The sequence below is a fragment of the Melampsora larici-populina genome (genome assembly GCF_000204055.1).
Source record: "Melampsora larici-populina 98AG31 unplaced genomic scaffold MELLAscaffold_1, whole genome shotgun sequence".
Taxonomy (NCBI): Eukaryota; Fungi; Basidiomycota; class Pucciniomycetes; order Pucciniales; family Melampsoraceae; genus Melampsora; species Melampsora laricis-populina.
In genome coordinates, this window is record NW_006768765.1 from 2,817,306 (window position 1) to 2,834,877 (window position 17,572).

General features: G+C 39.6%; 4 protein-coding genes across 4 annotated transcripts; 3 read left to right on the top strand and 1 right to left on the bottom strand.

The window, feature by feature from the left end:
* Positions 1–1,721: 1,721 nt before the first annotated feature.
* Positions 1,722–3,796, top strand: MELLADRAFT_54516 (uncharacterized protein; the record flags this gene model as incomplete). The annotated part of the gene is made up of 8 exons (XM_007403673.1): positions 1,722–1,763; positions 1,939–1,996; positions 2,081–2,168; positions 2,333–2,509; positions 2,635–2,664; positions 2,747–3,153; positions 3,233–3,665; positions 3,745–3,796. The coding sequence occupies 3 exons, from the start codon at positions 1,739–1,741 to the stop codon at positions 2,166–2,168; spliced, it is 171 nt and encodes a 56-aa protein (XP_007403735.1).
* A 355-nt stretch (positions 3,797–4,151) lies between these two features.
* Positions 4,152–6,752, top strand: MELLADRAFT_87069 (uncharacterized protein; the record flags this gene model as incomplete). Its single annotated transcript, XM_007403674.1, has 6 exons — positions 4,152–4,482; positions 4,580–4,827; positions 4,882–4,987; positions 5,052–6,160; positions 6,236–6,655; positions 6,702–6,752. 6 exons carry the CDS (start codon positions 4,152–4,154, stop codon positions 6,750–6,752), a joined length of 2,265 nt encoding a protein of 754 aa, XP_007403736.1.
* Positions 6,753–7,941: 1,189 nt separating this feature from the next.
* MELLADRAFT_87070 (uncharacterized protein) lies at positions 7,942–8,662 on the top strand (the record flags this gene model as incomplete). Its single annotated transcript, XM_007403675.1, has 3 exons — positions 7,942–8,290; positions 8,349–8,558; positions 8,613–8,662. 3 exons carry the CDS (start codon positions 7,942–7,944, stop codon positions 8,660–8,662), a joined length of 609 nt encoding a protein of 202 aa, XP_007403737.1.
* A 6,508-nt stretch (positions 8,663–15,170) lies between these two features.
* Positions 15,171–16,530, bottom strand: MELLADRAFT_87071 (uncharacterized protein; the record flags this gene model as incomplete). Its single annotated transcript, XM_007403890.1, has 3 exons — positions 15,171–15,688; positions 15,760–16,008; positions 16,083–16,530. The coding sequence occupies 3 exons, from the start codon at positions 16,528–16,530 to the stop codon at positions 15,171–15,173; spliced, it is 1,215 nt and encodes a 404-aa protein (XP_007403952.1).
* Positions 16,531–17,572: the final 1,042 nt, after the last annotated feature.

Genomic DNA, 17,572 nt, shown 5'->3' on the forward strand with positions numbered 1-17,572 from the left:
CTGTGATACAAACCAAGATGCCAAGCCTTGAGTTATATCAAATCAGTCTTGCAAACCAATTGGTCTGAGTAAAATATAGTTGCCAGTCCCATTTTTCTCCACAAATCACTTGCCCAAATAAAAAAATGTGATGAACCTCTGTAGATGGTACTCACTCATCTGATAGTTTAGCTTATAGCTCATTGAGTTTGAAATTGAATGCTACCTGAAGTTGCCTTTTGAATGTATGCAATATTCTGAGGCGCTTCTCTGGATGATCCCTTGGAATCACTCCTACTCATTCAACTCCAAGCGCTACATAAGATTTGCCTCAAGAACCAACTTCAAAAAAAGCTTAATTCTGAGATCTGAAAAAATTGTGGAGCCAATGGAAGAGTGCAACTGGTTGAATAAGAATTGGTTCAGATAAACTTGGACTTGCACAGCCATAAAGTTGCAAGATTGGAAAAATCAAAACCATTCTCATAAAATTCTGTCTAGAAAGAAGCATTTCACATCATATCATATTAAACCTTCATCCAAACACCAAATCTATGATTATAGCATCACATCTTTTTTTGAAAACTCAATCAGAACACCAAGCATACCAATTCTTTCAATACAAACTATATAAAATCACATTCTCTTTTTCCTTTTTTCAAAAGATCAATGAAACATACAAAAAAAGAAAATCTCTATGTATCATTAGATACTTTAAATGTATAGTTTATATACAGGCGAAGTACTACTTTTTCCAACACATCATGAAACACTAATAAATTTTACAAAACAAAAACCAAGATAGTTTTTTGTAATTTTCTAATCAAAAAATAAGAAACAATATAAAGAAAAATAAATTCATAAACAACCCCAATGTGTAAAACCATGAACTCAATTTGTTTTCCTCTTGTTATTTCTTTACTGCTCTACAATCTGTACGTTTAACTTGAACTAATCTCAGTTCTATTATTATCATCTTTGTTTTCTTCCTCTTCTTGATCATCAGTACTTTGAACTTCTTTCCCTTTTCCTTTTTCATTCACAACCTTTTGTTTTTTACTACCTTCACTTTCTTCAATCCACTTCAACAGTTTCATTTCCTTCTTCTTCTTCATCATCATTCAAATCAATTCTTTTCTTCTTAGAATTAGGTATTTTCCTTTCAAATTTACAGTACTCAAAGCAAGTATGTGGGTGTACATACTTTTTCCCACATACTTTTTGATTTTTTTTTGGCGGAGAAAAAAAAAGTATGTTTGGGTCGAGAACTATGCAGCTTTGAGGACCCCAAACATACTTTTCCTGTTCTTTACTTCAATCATGCCTTTTAGTAATCGGAGACATTTGGGTTTGTGATTCTTTTTATAATCATTTGAAGTTAATGATTGATTTCAAGGTCTTTCAAGTGAAAAAGGTGAACAAGAATGTGGAGGGTATGTGGTCTTCTCTACAGTTTTACAGTTTTGATTCCCAGGGTCAAGACTTCAATCATTATCAGCTTGGGTTGTGTTCAAAGTGGCCTTGAACAGTGCAAACTTCAAAGAGGATGATGATCAAGGAACCAATGAGTTTCCTTACATTGTGAAAAGCGATTCTTATGATCACTTCTTAATCTCATATTGTTTGCCTTACATCATTTATCAGTAACAGAAAAAAAACTCTTCAATTCTTATCAAGGCACATGGGACGTGAGCAAAATAATCAAAATCATCATTCAAGATCATCATTGCAATTTGAATTATCACTATATGAATTTTACATGGCATTATCAATGAACATCAATCCTACGTTTGAAATAGTATAGTATATACATACGGAGAAGTCAAAAAAACATGATACATACAAGAAAGATGAATGAAATGAAATACATACCTTAGAAAAAGGGGTCAAACTCGAAGATGTCAACATTGATGTTACACAAATAAGATTACAATTGATGAATGAGGAATGAATACTCACCTAATAGATTAAGCAAGTCCAAACAGTCGTTCTATAAAAAAACGGCCAAAATTGAATCCTAGACAAATAAAGAAACAATATAAGTTGTCAGTGTTATACAAGAGGAATGGTGGAAAGAAAGTTAAGAGAAGAAAAGACTTACATATCAAGATCAAAGATTAGAGTCGAAATTAAAAGAGAATGAAGTTTTGATTTTGAGGTTCAAAGTTAAAACTATATCAAGATCATAACTGGAGATCAAAATTGAATTAAAGAGTGCAGGTTGTAGTTGAAAGGCAAGGATTGAAATATTAAACCAATAAATTCGTTTTTGGGGGTTTGAAGAGTAACAAGAAGAGTAGTTGATGATGTCAGTTTCAGTAATTCAAAAGAAGGAAATAGAATGAAGACTTACTTATTGTATAACGATCAAAATCGAGATTCAGAAGATTGAGATCTTGATTGAATGATGGAAATTGAGATGAACTGTTGGAATCAAAAGGGAAATGGGATAGAGGGTGGTAGGAAGAAGTGTGAGGTGATCAGCTGATAAGACTGAAATTGAGATTGATTGGACCGAGTCAAATTGAGTCTAAAAAGTACAGAAGCAAATCAAAAGGAGTCAAATCAAAAAGAAAGATTAAATTAGTATGAAGAATGAACACGATAAAGAGCAATGGATAATAAAATGAAGTAAAGGAATTGAAATTGACTTACCAAATGGAACAAACAAAAGAGGGAATGAAACTTACTTACATCAAGATCCAGAATCGAAATTTAAAAGAGTCAAGCTGAACAGTGTAAGGAAATAAAAATGAAACTTACTCACCTAGACATCCAAAATCAAATTATATTTTACCGTATTTGTTCCAATTGTAATACTTTCAGAATCATAAACTTCATTCAAAAAGTGTTCAAAAAAGTTACTAATCAATTTCCTTATTCGAGTTCCTTGATGAAAGATTTATTTCATCAATTGATTTCTTTTTAAACTTTGTAAAATTCCTCCATTTGAATGTACAATCGTTAAGATTTTGATCGCTAAACATCTTGTGTTGATTTCGTGTTTTCCTATTGTGATTTCGAAAATCTTGATTTAAATCGGGTTGTAAGATGTCGCATCGGGCCTAGATCATCTGCAAATGAGCTTTGGGAAGACAGACTGTGATAAGTCACAATCAATGACAAGGTCAAAGTCATATGGTGATCAAATGCGTTCTTTGGAGCTGAAAAGATCTATTTTTGGTACGGAGAACAAAATTTCAGCAATTGTTGTTAGATTTCTTGACAACAGCAGGAGGTACGATTGACGTACATATCCTGCCTTGAATTTTCCATGCAATAACCCAATCATTGTTAATTTTTCCCAGTCGCATCCGGCCTATAGTTTGATGATACTTTGTGTAAGCTTTCGAGGTATCCTCCAGATTGGAAGAGTTCCGAGAAGGACCTTCATCAGGATAAGTCGCAGTCAACAGTCGCATAGTTTCACTTGTAAGTGAAGGGACTGAGAGTTTCTGAGGAGCTAGTAGACTGATTGACCACGATAGGAGACGTGTGAAGAGTGCTTGATCACCGTTGATATCGAGTGGGCTGCTCTTAGCATCTCAAAGGTCTAGAACCGTTGCTGTTGTGTTGACTCTGCCAGGGAGAGTATTGTGATCTCAAGTCGAAATGCCCGGTGCTATGGAAGGTTCATAAAATGCTTGAAATTTCACTGAGAGAGACTGTTGGAAAAAATCCACATTCTTTTGTGAACAGGAAAGATGAGAGGGACAAATCAGTTTGCTATACAACTGGAAGGAATGGCGATCATCTATAACTCACATTGGTTTGACAGGCCATGAAGAAAGGAGGTGGGGTCGAAACAGCTGAGCCTAAGGAAGCCTAAGGGGAGGACCCAGGAATGCGCCTGGTAATGTACGTGACGAACAAGGGGGGTTTTGAGGGCAAAAACTTGCAGATGTACGTGACGAAAAGGGGTTTTTTTCTGGATTTTTACCAAAATGTACGTAACGTGAAAGGGGGGTTTCAAGGTGTTGTGAAAGGTGATATTTTCACACAGGTAGGTTATGTCAGGTAGAGGCAGGTTTACCACCCAAAACATCAGACCTCATCAGACTAGTTCACAAGTTCATACCTCTTCACACAGCTTCTCCGCATACAATCACATCTGATCAAATCTGATCACATACTCTTACAATCCCTCAATAACCTACAAGAACACATCAAACATGTTATCTTTTGAGCAAACATTACAAAAAATTACAACCCTGTGCAACCAATGCCCTAGTCTTCGAGAAGGGACTCGTGAAGATCTCACCTTCAAGACGTTTTCCAATGCTCCAGTTACCAATGCTGAAGAAGGAATGTGGTATTCAGTTAACTTAACTCTTGATTCCGTATTTGGTCGCGACTGTATCAAGAAGAACATATCAAAAGGGACCTTTGGACTTCCACTGGTGGTCGAATGGGTCCGGAAAGCTCAAAAGCATCAGACATGGGACGGTGATTGTGATAAGTTGATAAGGGTCAAGCTGGACAATATTATATCGGCGCTCAAAGGTGAGTCTTCTACAGTTCTGTATCAGAAATGATGGGAGGATATGTAGGATGATGCAGGAGTATTTACTGATTTGAATGTAAATCTCAATATTGAAAGATGCAGGAGCTGAGGATAACGAATCTGAAGAGCCGAGCGTCTCAAAATCGGTGGGTGGTACGAAACGACGGATTGTGTCCAACCCAAAGACCTCAAAGACTCCAAAGCCTCCAGCCAAGCAACCAAAGACGACTTCTACAAACGACTCAAACACCATTGTCTTGTCCTCTGACGACGAGGTGGTAATCACAAAGGTTACCATTCGAGGCACCACTAAGAAAGCTCAAAAGCAAGTCAAAAAAACGAACGTACTCGGATTGTGCCCGTTATCAACCCCAGACAATACCTGCAAGTGATGCAAGGTGGAAGAGCGTCCTGGAGGCAAAGAATTCTCATGCCATTGTGGTGCCAAGCCAATTTGGCTGGACAGTGGTCGTGTAAGATCAGCAGAAGCTCACTGGGCTAGTGGTAAGTCATATTGTTGTGATTTTACGTAGGCTTTTAGGCTAATTCTTGATTACAATTGTAACAGCAACTTGTAAGGACAAAACCTGTGGTCTCACAAAGACTACTCAGTTGACTTCTTATTTCCAGTCTTCGACAGCCCTGAATCCGAATTTGATTGAGGTAACTTGTCCTGGACTCAATGACAACACATGGAAGCGAGATCGAGCTACACAAAGCATCACATCTTTTATCTCAAAGACTCCTAGCATTTATCGTGGTAACTACCAACACGAAATCTGTAGAAGTCTTTTTGGAAGCCAGGCTCAAGAGAGCAAGTTGTCAAAAGAACAGAAAGCTGAACTGATAGCTACCCTGGATGCTCGATCTATATGGCAAGTCAAGCGACAAGGCGAGCGATCTGCGATTCATTCTAGCAACTGTACAAAGACTTTTCTTCGTCGAAAGAGAAACAACAAGAAATTGATAAGCGATGCTTGTGAAGAAGTCAAAGAAAACCGTAGCTTACTCCGAGCCATCAATACTAAATTTGCCGACGACAAAACATTCAAGTACTCTCGGAACACTTACCACGAGGACAACAACAACTGCTTCTCACCTACTTTATTGAAACTTAGCAACTGTCGCCTCCTCTGCACATCTATTGACACAGCTGCAAATGGCGATTTTGGAAATTTCATGACAGTTGTTGCAGCATCATCTCGGAATGGACTGTTTGATAATCGGGACGCGACACGTGGCTTGATCAAGGCCGTTGCAATCAAGGCTGCACGGGAAAACACTGGAAAGACAACTCGAGGGATGAAAATCGATTTGTGTCTAGACGAGTTTGTGATCACTCTGGGTGCCATCAGCCCACGGGCTCTAAGTCTCTTCAACGACAACTTTGCAGGCCGTAGTAATCGAAGTCTACGGATGATAAGAGCAAAAGAAGGAATGCATCTTCTTGATGGTCTTCACATCGCAAATTTCAATCGAATCTCTCAAGTGCTGAAAGATCTTGGCTACTCTGGTCCAGTCGCAGCTGCTTCAGATCAGACAGTGTGTGTAAAGCGCCTTTGCCATGATAATGGATGTTTGGTTGGGGCTCAAGGTGGGGATATTCCTTTCAAGGATGCTTCTGAGCTCCCAGATCTGGTCAAATCAGTTGTAAAGAAGAAAGATCTCTGCTCCAAAGTAAGACATACTTTCTCAGATTTTATCATCCTTTGCTTTATCATTCAAAGGAGCTTTCCAATCATTAACTTCGAGTGTATCCCCTTTGAACAGATTCGAGCTTATACACTGCAGGTTCCCTTGCCTAATGTCCCAACTTTTGTAGTGGCTCTGATCGCTAGTTGTGATAAGGAGACTTCAAATGACATACTCGACAACCACATCAAGTTCCTTAATTTAGCAGAGGAATCTGGTATCAATATTCTTTTGCTTGGTGCAGACGGCGCACCAACTGAGCTATGTGCTCAATCTGCACTCGCGGAAACAGCAACTCAATTTATATCATACTCGAACTCAACGTACAACGTCCACATCAAGGTCTCTCTTATGGGTCATCCTCCACGACCAATTGTAATGGTACAAGACCCCAAACATGCTCGTAAGACTGGTGCAAACCAGCTGGGATCCGGAGCTCGTCTAATCATCATAGGCAAGTATCATGTCTCTATACAACAGGTTGCGGCGATTCTCCAGTCGGGCCGCAGTCCACTACTTCATAAAGACGTATTTGACTGCGACAAACAGGACGATGGGCGAGCATTTCGCACTTTGAACTCGTCCACACTAGCAGTTTCAGTTGCCGAAGACGACAGGCTTGGTTTATCGATCTACCTCTATGTGATTGGCGAGATGTGTGATGCCTGGCTGAACCATTGGATCGGAAATCGTGAACGCATCCGATCAGCGTGGACTGCCGAGTTTTTTTTTAGACTTTGGAAGAAGGACCTTCTCAAACGACAAGCTGAGCCTCACAAGCTCATGAGTTTTTCTCAAAACTGTATATCGGCTCAAAGTTTCAAAATATTTTCAACTCTTGCTACCTCCTTACACTACACAAAATGTCATCTTTACCGGGCGGTAAAGAAAACTACTGACATAGAAAAGTCCTGAGGCAACAGGAAGAGAGCTAAAAATCTGAAAAAATATGCACCTTGTTCCTAGATGTTGGGGCATCATGACGAGTATTTTTTTGTATTTTACACACAGATATTGGTTAATGTACTAACAATAAAGGCTGAGAATCATCAAAAACCCACCTGTAACAATACCTGAAATTTGGCCCTTGACTTTGAAGACAGGATTTTGGAATCTTCAAACATCAATAACTTTTGCAGTTCTGAATCAAATCACCCGATTTGCAGTGCATTAAAAAGGTGAGCCTTTCCTCTACATTTTTTATTGTAACATCACATCTGTAGCTGGTCTAAAAAAGATCCTACAGAGCTATTCATGCAGAACTGTTTGAACATATGTAGAGTGTTTAAATGACTAGATAGCACCTTACTAACATTATGAAGTGTGAAGAGGAATAGTTCAGCTTTTGAATGAACCAAAAATCGAGTTATTTGGAGCAGAATTGCAAAAGTTATTGAAGTTTTTAGACCACAAAATATTGTCTTCATACTCATGACCCAAATTTCAGGTATTGTTACATGTGAGTTTTTGATGATTTTCAGCGTTTATTGTTAGTACATAAACCAATATCTGCGTGTAAAATACAAAAAATACTCATCATGACGCCCCAACATCTGGGGACAAGGTGCATATTTTTTCAGATTTTTAGCTCTCTTCCTGTTGCCTCAGGACTTTTCTATGTCAGTAGTTTTCTTTACCGCCCGGTAAAGATTACATTTGGTGTAGTGTTACTCCAACTCATCATAGCTCATCGAGAGTTCTATCCGACCTACCCATTACTCCCATGGAAACACGGCAGCGAGCCCTGTGAACACGTCTTTGGCTGGATGCGTATTATTTCGCCAAGATTCACAGTTCTCGACGCTTGGATGATGATGCCGAAGATTCACGCGATCGTCAAGAATATCATGGCGGGAACAATCAAAATACCGCCGTCTGAACACATGCATTCTGGATACCAGTATGCTTTCTCCGACGAACCTGAAAACGAAAATCTCAAGTTTCTTGCGGAATTCCCGACTGATGAAGAGATCTCAGAAGATCTTGCAATTGCCTATGAGCGAGCCAATCAGCTTGCACTTGTCTGTGGTATGAATTCACTCAATTCTCTCATTGAGAACGTTCTGGGGCCAAATTTGGATGAATCGATTGAAAATTCACCTGAAGACTTATCAGGTACACTGATTTTACTCACTTTCCCAACTCCTACTGACATGTAAACATTGAATCCTAGATATATCGGTTTGTGCTACTCAACTCTATGATATTGAATATGGATACACAGCTCGCAACATTTGCGAAAAGGAAGCCCTTGAAGCAGCTGCACATTTAACCAAGGAACAGAATGCCATAGACATGTGTCTTGAAGCCTTGCCTGAAGATGCTGAAAGTGAATGCTTACAGAATGCAGCAATGTCTATATCAAATCTTCTCAATCCAGCACGTAAGGCCCTTTCAGTTATTATTTCTAAGCGTTCACTACACTTTACTGACACAGTACTCTCTTGCTTCAATAGCTGTAGCTCAGAATCATCAAAACTCAAATGACACCAAAAGCGATATAGCTTTCGGTCCTTTAGTCATTGATAGAAAGCTCATCGGCGCCAGTCTTATAGGTATCCGAAAACAGCACGACAGCGAGGTTGTAAAGAATAAGGGAAATGAGAGAAATCTCATCCATCCGGATGAATTACGACCAGAATTGACAAGCAAAACTAAGAGTGGTGGTGCACAAGCCAGTGCTTGCTCAAAAATTATTGCCGTGTGCTTCAAGAACTTGGAAGAAATTCCAACCGGCGAAGCACGCCGTCATCGCTGGAATATCAATGTCAAGATCAATCTCTCTGGGATTGTCAAAGATACAGCTAATTTTGGTCCGGTCCACCTACAAGGACTTCTCGACGGTGGCGAAATTAAACCCGCGAACCCTATCAAACCTGGAAGCTTCCTCATTGTTATCAAGCATCATGTACGTTACCTGTGTTTCATGAATTTGGTGATAATGATTCTGATGTATTGATATCATCTAGACTCTGTACTTGGCACGAACCCTTGTTGTCTATAAGCTTGTCAACAAAAAGCATGCATTTGTGACAAGTGCAAATGCTAGGAAGGGTTTGTCACACATTGCGGTACAAATTTATTTCTACAACCCGGCTTACCCAGTTGTAACCCCAACTCAAGGCTTGTCATCCACTGCGTTGACATACTCTTTGTTAGATGCTACGGATGTAGTTTATGTTTTTGATCCTTCTGCAGGTTCCACATTCAGTGACGCTGGTGATGGTTGCTTTATGATTCCAACAGTCATACGCAATATGCTTGGATCTGTACATCTTGATAAGCTGATTGATCACTATTATGATGAATTAGCACGCTCTAGATCTCAGCCCAACAATGGAGAGATCTCTGATTAGTTTTTAGTAATTAGATACATAACTTCAATGATTTTCTTGTAGAGGGATTGCTTATGTTGTTTGAAAAAACTATGAAAATAAATCAAATGTTTACATGCATCTACATAACTTTGTGGGAATCTTGCGTGCTCCAGAACTTCCTTTTTCTTTTTTTTCGAGGTACGTGACCAAGAAGGGGTTTTTTGGGGGTCAAAAATTCAAAAACCAGCGTATGTATGTGACCCCAAAGGGGATTATTTGGGGCGGTTTTCAAATCGACCCGGAAAAAGTGGCTTTTTCACGTCACATACATTACCAGGCGCATTCCTGGGTCCTCTAAGGGGGTTGGACACTGGGGTCTTAGGTGGACAGCTTGTTAAGGGCTTAGGGGTTTAATCCAGTTTTGCCGAGAAACTGGGTTGTGCCTTGAGTGTTATGATAAGAAGCTCATGAGATACAACTTCAGCTGTAATCAGTCAAAATAGGAGTTTGAAAGAGATAAATGTTTGGTTCAATATATTTTCATCCTCAGAATTGGAGATGAGAAGGTCTCATCACCGGTTGTTCAAGATCTTTAGGAGTGACTTTCTTAAAAGATTCATTAATCTGACAAATGGTGGTCTGATTTGATATTGGTGTGTTGTCTTCAAGTTAGGAGGAATGCTGAGCAAGAGAGGCGAGATGAGGCAAACCGGTTTCAGGCTGATGCCCGGTTTCTCATAATTGCTGCGGCTGCGGCCTAATTTGGCTTGAACGCGCGGGAAAGTACCTAGAAAAGCGGGTTTTGGGGATTTTCGAAACCGGGCGCCAAATAGTGTGCTCCTTAATGTTAATCTTAACAAGTTTTTTTTGAGCTAAGATGACCTAATCATGATATATTGTGCAATACATGAGCCGAAAGAGCTTCTCTTGATCAGATTCCTCCAAATTTGAGTTTTCTTTTCTGCTGAACTTTTCTGATAACTTTGGTAAATTACTATAACTATTTTTTTGATTGATCCCATAAATTGATCACCACCATGTTCTCCGCCTAACAAAATGTATAAGAAGCTGATCCTCCTCTGTATTCCAATAAAGCCTCTCCCTGCTACACATCAAATTTCCTTGATTAATCAATTACCCTCCCCAAAACTGACATTTTTCCTCTTTTGCATTGTTCTGAATTATTCTTTTCCAGTTCAATAAACATTACCACAATGTAAAACTCATTCCTCATGTTTGCAACCTCTTTATGACACCCATACAATTTCTTGCAGCCTTTTGTTGAGCTAACACCTCTTGAAAATGGGTTGATCCAGTTATCACTGGAGTTCAGCAAGGGGTTGTTGGGCAAAGGCTGCGGGCAAGTTTTTCTACAGCAGCCTGGATGAGATCCTCAAACTCTGAACCTGAATCCTCAGAGCAAGATCATTGGTGGAGTAGCAGTAGAAGGCCAGGTGCAAGAACTGGTACCAGAGATTGTGAAATTGTCATTGATTGAGTTTGACGGTGAGGGACATGTCAAGAAAGAGTTCAATAATATTATGTAGTATTGGAACTCTGTTTCAAATAATGTAGTACTTACAAGCAGACCACATTACAAAAAACATGTGTAATTAAACACTGCCAAACGGGGCCTTGATAAATCCAATGGTGATTTGACCTGATTTGAATCAATTTCAATTACACCCAGAATATCACCTCAGGCATTCTGGTATAAAATCTGTTCAATTTGTGTGCTGTAAAATCAATTCCAAGGGTGTTTGAAGGAGTGTGGATGAGAAAATTAGTAGAGAGGGTAATTGAGGTTAAGTTCTTGAAATGAATACTTTGACTTTTAACTGTAACTGGTTACTTGAATGAAGGAGCAGGAAGGGAAGCAAGAATAATGTTTGAGGAAAGCAGAACTGGGAGATCTTGGGAAGATAAAATGTAAAGATGTTCTATCAGTGTTTTTAAAACATGTTGTCCTCAAGTGTTATTAGTATAGATTTGGTTACGTTGTTGCGGATATCAGGTTGGAAATTATATCTTTCCTATCAATTTCAAATGACAATACAGAGGAGGAGTGGGGTGGGTCAACTGTGCGGCAACTCCACCAATCAAGATGAAGTCATTGGATGGTTCATTTGAACCGAATCAAATTACACCAGAAGCTCAAGTATATTTATTTTGTTGTCGGGGATTATTAGATGCTTTACATTGAGATTTAATCAAAGAGCTCCAAAGCACAGAATTGAAATTGGCTTTTGGAAAGAAACTAGAAGATATTGTTTTAGATAAACTAGCCTATGATGCAAGACAACTGCAAAACAATCGTGTTAGCAGATTAAGAAGTAATTGTGAAGTCACTCAATAAGAACTTCAAATGGTTTCAGAATTGGACTTAGCACTACTAAGGAAAGAAACAAGGATTTACTACAGGAGATTGAAAGGTATGTTGTCAGTATTTTAAACAGGTCAATTTTCTATCTTATCTAAACCTTCCTTTTACACAATCAACATACTGATGTTCTTCAACAAAAACACAAATTATTTGTACAACTGAATCATATCCAAGATGCAAGCTTGTTCTGTGGACCATGAGGCAATCAAATACAAACTCTATGAAATTTAAGATGGATTCAGGCCTCCTACAAAACAAAGAAAAGTCTCTCAACTCAAGAATAAATTTCCGAGACCGGTACTATCTCAAAAGTTGAAAAGGAGTTCCTTGATTTGGTCCCAAACTCTTGGTTAACTGAAACATTTTGTGGAGCATGGAAATCAAATCATTCAAATCAACTCTTAAATTCAAAAACCTTAAACCCTTCAAAATTCTTAAATCCTCAATTGATTGGATTGGATTCTCAAGTTAGATATTGTTTAATTGCTCGAGGTGACAGTCATGTTTATTCAAGATTAAAAACTGATTTAAATCATAAAGAAAAGATTTGGTTAACTTTTATTTTTAATCAACATGAAATCTGATCATGATTTGTGTGTTGTTTCTCTGGTAAAAGGTATCATGAAGCGGGTAGTTTGTTAGTAGAAGAAGCAGATGATAAAGTAGCAACTATGTGAGGTAAACCCTCAAATGTCTATTTAGGTAAAACTTCAATTCAAAATTATGGAATTGTAGCTTCTCATTACAATTTACATGATCATCTTTTAGATGCAATTACAGCTATTCCAGGAATTGGTGTCGTGGTCGCCAAAAATCATGGCCTTTTTCCCCCCGCGCCACCGGCCTATACAGGTACTGCGCATATCGGGGTAGGGGTAACTACCGGTAGGAAAATTTTTCGCCAGTTTCTTTTGGCCCAATCAAAAATTCTCATCCGTTTCCTCATCACACCTCCTGATCAAGCCTAGGTTTGTCGGTCTCCCCTGAACTTTAGATAAACACACCGTGCTGACTTTTCCACATCACCATTCTAGACATGCGATCTCGCCGCGGACCATATGATGTTGGCATCAAGGTGCTGGCTGTGCAGCACCTCCGCACAGGGAAAACCATCGACCAGGTGCGGCGTCTGTTGAAGTCTCCAGTCAGCGGGCGGACCATATCCCGTTGGCACTCTTTATACCGACGGACGTATTCAGTCATTCGCAATCCTGATGATTACCGTCGCCTCGGAAGGTGCACCCGTCTGGACGACGATGATAGAGATTTTATGTTAGAATTGTTAGATAGCAATCCTGCTCTATACTTAGATGAGTATCGATTTGTGGTTTATCGACGTACCGGCGAATGGGTGGCCTTGCAAACCATCGCCAGCGATCTCAAGGATTGCCTCCACCTAACTCGCAAGAAAGCACGTACTGTGCACCCAAATCAAAGCCCTTCGAAGCGAGCTAAGTACCTATATGCAGCTGGGGCTTTGAACCCAAACATGCTGGTGTTCCTTGGTCAGTAATATTCATTCATCCTTTTTCAAAATGTGAGTGCTTAGCTGACTTATAAAGGGTGCTGTGCTTTTCAGACGAGTGCTTGGTTCAAGAAAGACATTTGGGCCAGCAGTTTGGACGCGCTAGACGAGGTCAACAGACCTCGCGAATTCCTTGGAGTCGAGGGGGGAAGCGATACTCACTCCTACCGGCGATATTCAAAGGTGGCGTATTGGCCCTCGCCTGCCAAGAAGGCAGCTACTATCGAGATGACTTTGAGGGATTCCTCAAACATTGATTGGTAAGAACGGTCCCCAATGATTCATCCACCTGTGGCACCTGCTCCAAGAGACTTACAAGTCGAACATACAGTGTACTGTACGTACGACTGAGAAGCCGGTCTTCTGCGTGCAGAGCACCCAGAAGCTCTGGAGCACAACTTTTTCGTCACTAAAGTCATTTTTTTAACACTTTATCAACTTTTTGAGCTGAGAGCAGTCAGTGCACACCTTTTAAGCAATCAAGTTGAGCTTCAGGAGATCTCACCTCACCCACAAAAAATCAAAGTCTTCAGAGCGCTCTGGTAGGCTCTCCAGAGCGCTCTGGTAGGCTCTCCAGAGCGATCTGAGACCTCCAGAGCGCTCTGGTAGGCTCTCCAGGGCGCTCTGAAGACTTATAATTTCTTCATCATTTAACCCACTTCTCCTTTCTCAAGTCTTGATTTCACACAATTCACCTTGTTATCCTCACTGTGGCTTCATAATCTCTTAAACCCCTCTGTAAATAATATCTTGATTTCACAAACTCGAGGTGATATTTATTCCACAGCAAACCGCAGAAGTCACTGTCTAACCATAAGACCTCTTGTGTTCAAATCGATTTTCAGACAAAAGCTCTATACACCATCTCTTCGAGTTGTTCATACAATGGACTTCGATCAACCCCAACAGCTCTGATCAGACATTTGTATCATTGTGTGTGAACATCAGATTTTTCTACCTCACTGATAGACTGATTTAGACTGAATATGTATATAGATATATGTATTTATCAAATATATTGAAACGATACGTTGAACAAATTCAACTGAATTGACACATTGAATCAATTCAACTTTCCCTTCCGTCTGCTTTCATCTCTCATGTTGTGTTGAACCTGAATTTGTAACAAGTCGCACGTCTTCTGAAAACACAAGCACTGATTCAAACTTGTACTTACAATTAAGTGATTGACTAGTTTCAGTGAGAAACGAAAAGAAAAAATAACTAAAGTTGTAGAACAGAGAAAGCAAATGAAACTAAACCAATAGCAACAGAAGCTCAATTGAACTAACTTTCTGATTCATTTGATCCAAAGTTGTAAACATAAGATATCTCAAGCTGAATTTTGTACAGAACCGAGATACCAGAATCGAGTAGTTAGCATTTGAAACCCAAGTTTATACATCTACGATAGGAGCTAGAGTAACAAGATTGGACAAGCAAACAAACATAACATGTTTTTGGAACCGGATGAAGATAGAACGATTTGGGAAATCAAACCTTCGTGTTTGACAGAAAATAAAAGATGAGTCACCAATAGAGATATAAAGATTTGGGAAATCAAAAACTTCGTGTTTGACAGAAAATAAAAGATGAGTCACCAATAGAGATATAAAGATTTGGGAAATCAAAAACTCCGTGATTGATAGAAAATAATTCTTTGGGATGAGTCACATATAGAAATAAAAAGATTTGGGATATCAAGAATTTCGTGTTTGATAGAAAATAATTCTTTGAGATAAGTCAGAAATAGAAATAGAAAGACTTTGATCAATCATCAATATCGTCTTCGGGTAAAGTGTCAGATTCAGACTCAGAGGTTTCAGACTCTGAGGTTTCAGGTGTTGGTGATCGATTGCACTTCTTCTTTTTCTGCATACAGTCTCCTTTAGCTAATTGTTGAAGTTTGCGTTTTAAATTGGTGACGTTTGAATTTGACTGAGTGACTTGAGGGCTTTCATTACCATCAGAGTTGGTGTGACGTTGAGTATGCTGCGTAGAGACTTGTTCAGCTTTTTTCGCTTTTCTCTTCTTTTTGATCTTGCATTGTGATTCGCGATTTGATTGCTCTGAATCAGGGATGAGTTCAATAACAAATCGTTTTTCTTCTATATCCTTCAGCCAGTTCTTGACCGTTGAGCTCTTAGCAAGACAATGGCCTGTCTTCAATTCCTCTTCTGATAGAAGACTACCTTCTTTTTGAACAATACGAATCGGCCAACCCTTCATCTTGATTTCATCCACAGGGTCTTCAAGCTTAGGAAAAGTCTTGCCTTTACGGAAAACATCTATCACACAACAGCAAACATCATAAGTTGATGAAAATGGACTAAACCGTCTGCTGCTATGAGATGCTTACCAAGTAGGTGGTTGAGTTGCTTCCCTAGGCGAGTTTTACGTTTGTCACTTGGTTGTTGTACCTTAATGCCCTCGACTTTCTTTACAGCCGACTTACCGTGGATGTAAGAGCTGAGTGTCTCGGGAACTTTGGCATCCTTTGATGCCCAGTTTGCAAATGAAGTGTCGTTTGAATATACTTGAGTCCAGCCTTCGGTGCTTCCACAACTAACACCAGCCATATAATAAGTTATTTGATATCGTTGACAAACTACAGCAAACTTAAGGATGAATAAGGATGATATTAGTTATCCTATTAAAATCAAAAGGCAGTATTGTACTTACAGCATGATGAGCTTTTTCGGAGCTCCACCAAAGATTTTTTTTGAAGTGTAGCTACAGAATCCGAAGAAGCAGGTTTACCATGACACAGGTGGAGCTTATCAGCGTCAACCAGTTCATCAAATATAGGCTGATATTTTAATCTATCTTCACTGGTGAGTTTGTAAACCGCAGGTGCGACTGTCAAATCATCCAGGTGCTGAAGGCTAGTGTCAACTTCTCCATCTTCTGATTCAACAACTTCGCCATCACCTTTGAAAGGCACGGCAGATAGGTCGGGTAAGCCAGCCAGAGCAAAAAAATAAGGATCTTGAAAGACAGCCTTCTGGTCTTTGCTTAAGGTTTTCCATATCTTTGCAACCTGTTGGTTCCGAGCAGTCCAGCCATCCTTGTCGCCCGGTTTGGGTACTGCAAGTTGAACAGTTCGATGGATAAAAAAATAAATAATCATAACATGATTGAGGTGGAATGAACAAGCAAATTAGTCATAGAGAAAACTGATTGGTAAAAATGACACTTACATTTTTCTTTCAGCGCAAGAGGACAGAATGCTAAGAAGCGGATCCATGGATTCGCATGGCCCTTCTTTGCCCCTTCTCCCCTGATGATTGAAGGAACGATGAGTAAGTGTTTAGTCTGACCAGATAAAATTGAATAGTTTGTTAGTGTTCTATAGCTTGCGGCTGTACACTGAGGTCCATTCCCGAGGGAAATGAAAGAGAAGGGAGCAAGTGAGAGTCACACGTGTGAAACCTCAAAGGTATTGCATGGTTTGGGCACGGGTGAATTTAGAAGAAATAGAAGACAGGAAAAAGTTTTTTCTATCTTCCGTCTCATTTCTCTCTCTCTCATTGCACCACCAGTCTCTTTAGCGAGTCGCAGATTTCCTTTTATTCATTCTTAGGAAATTCTTTTTATAAAAAGGGAAGCAGAATAAATCATCGCTACAAAATAGTATTCCTTTTTTGTTTTATCGCACTGTGCTAGACTAGAGATTCGGAGGAAGTCTATAATTTCAACAACAAGCGATTTTATTGGATTCAAACCTAGTAGTGAATGTGGAGACAGCTCAAACGGAAGTCAACATCCACCCCGACTTACCAGTCAAAGAGAATGATAGAAGCAATGAACCAAGAGGAAGAAAAGAAGAAGACTCACGCTCAGAAACTGAAGGAACAAGCCGAAGATAGACTGAAGAGAGCTAACTCCAGAGCTCCTCCAACGGAGGCTTCGAACTTGCCGGACCCAGGATCTACGGTGATGGGAGGAAAACAATCTGGTTCGATTTCGGTCGACCAAGAAGGAGACCTACCGATGTCTGAGGGTAAAGAGATGAAGTCCGCGGCAACGGTTGAGGTAGAGAAGGACGTTGGCTTGGACCCGAAAGATCAGGAGAACAGAGTCGATGGGGGTAGTGATTCTTCTGACTTTGACCAGTTGAGTAGTGGAAGCAGTAAGGGTAGGAAGAAGAAGAAGAAAACTTCGAAGAAAAG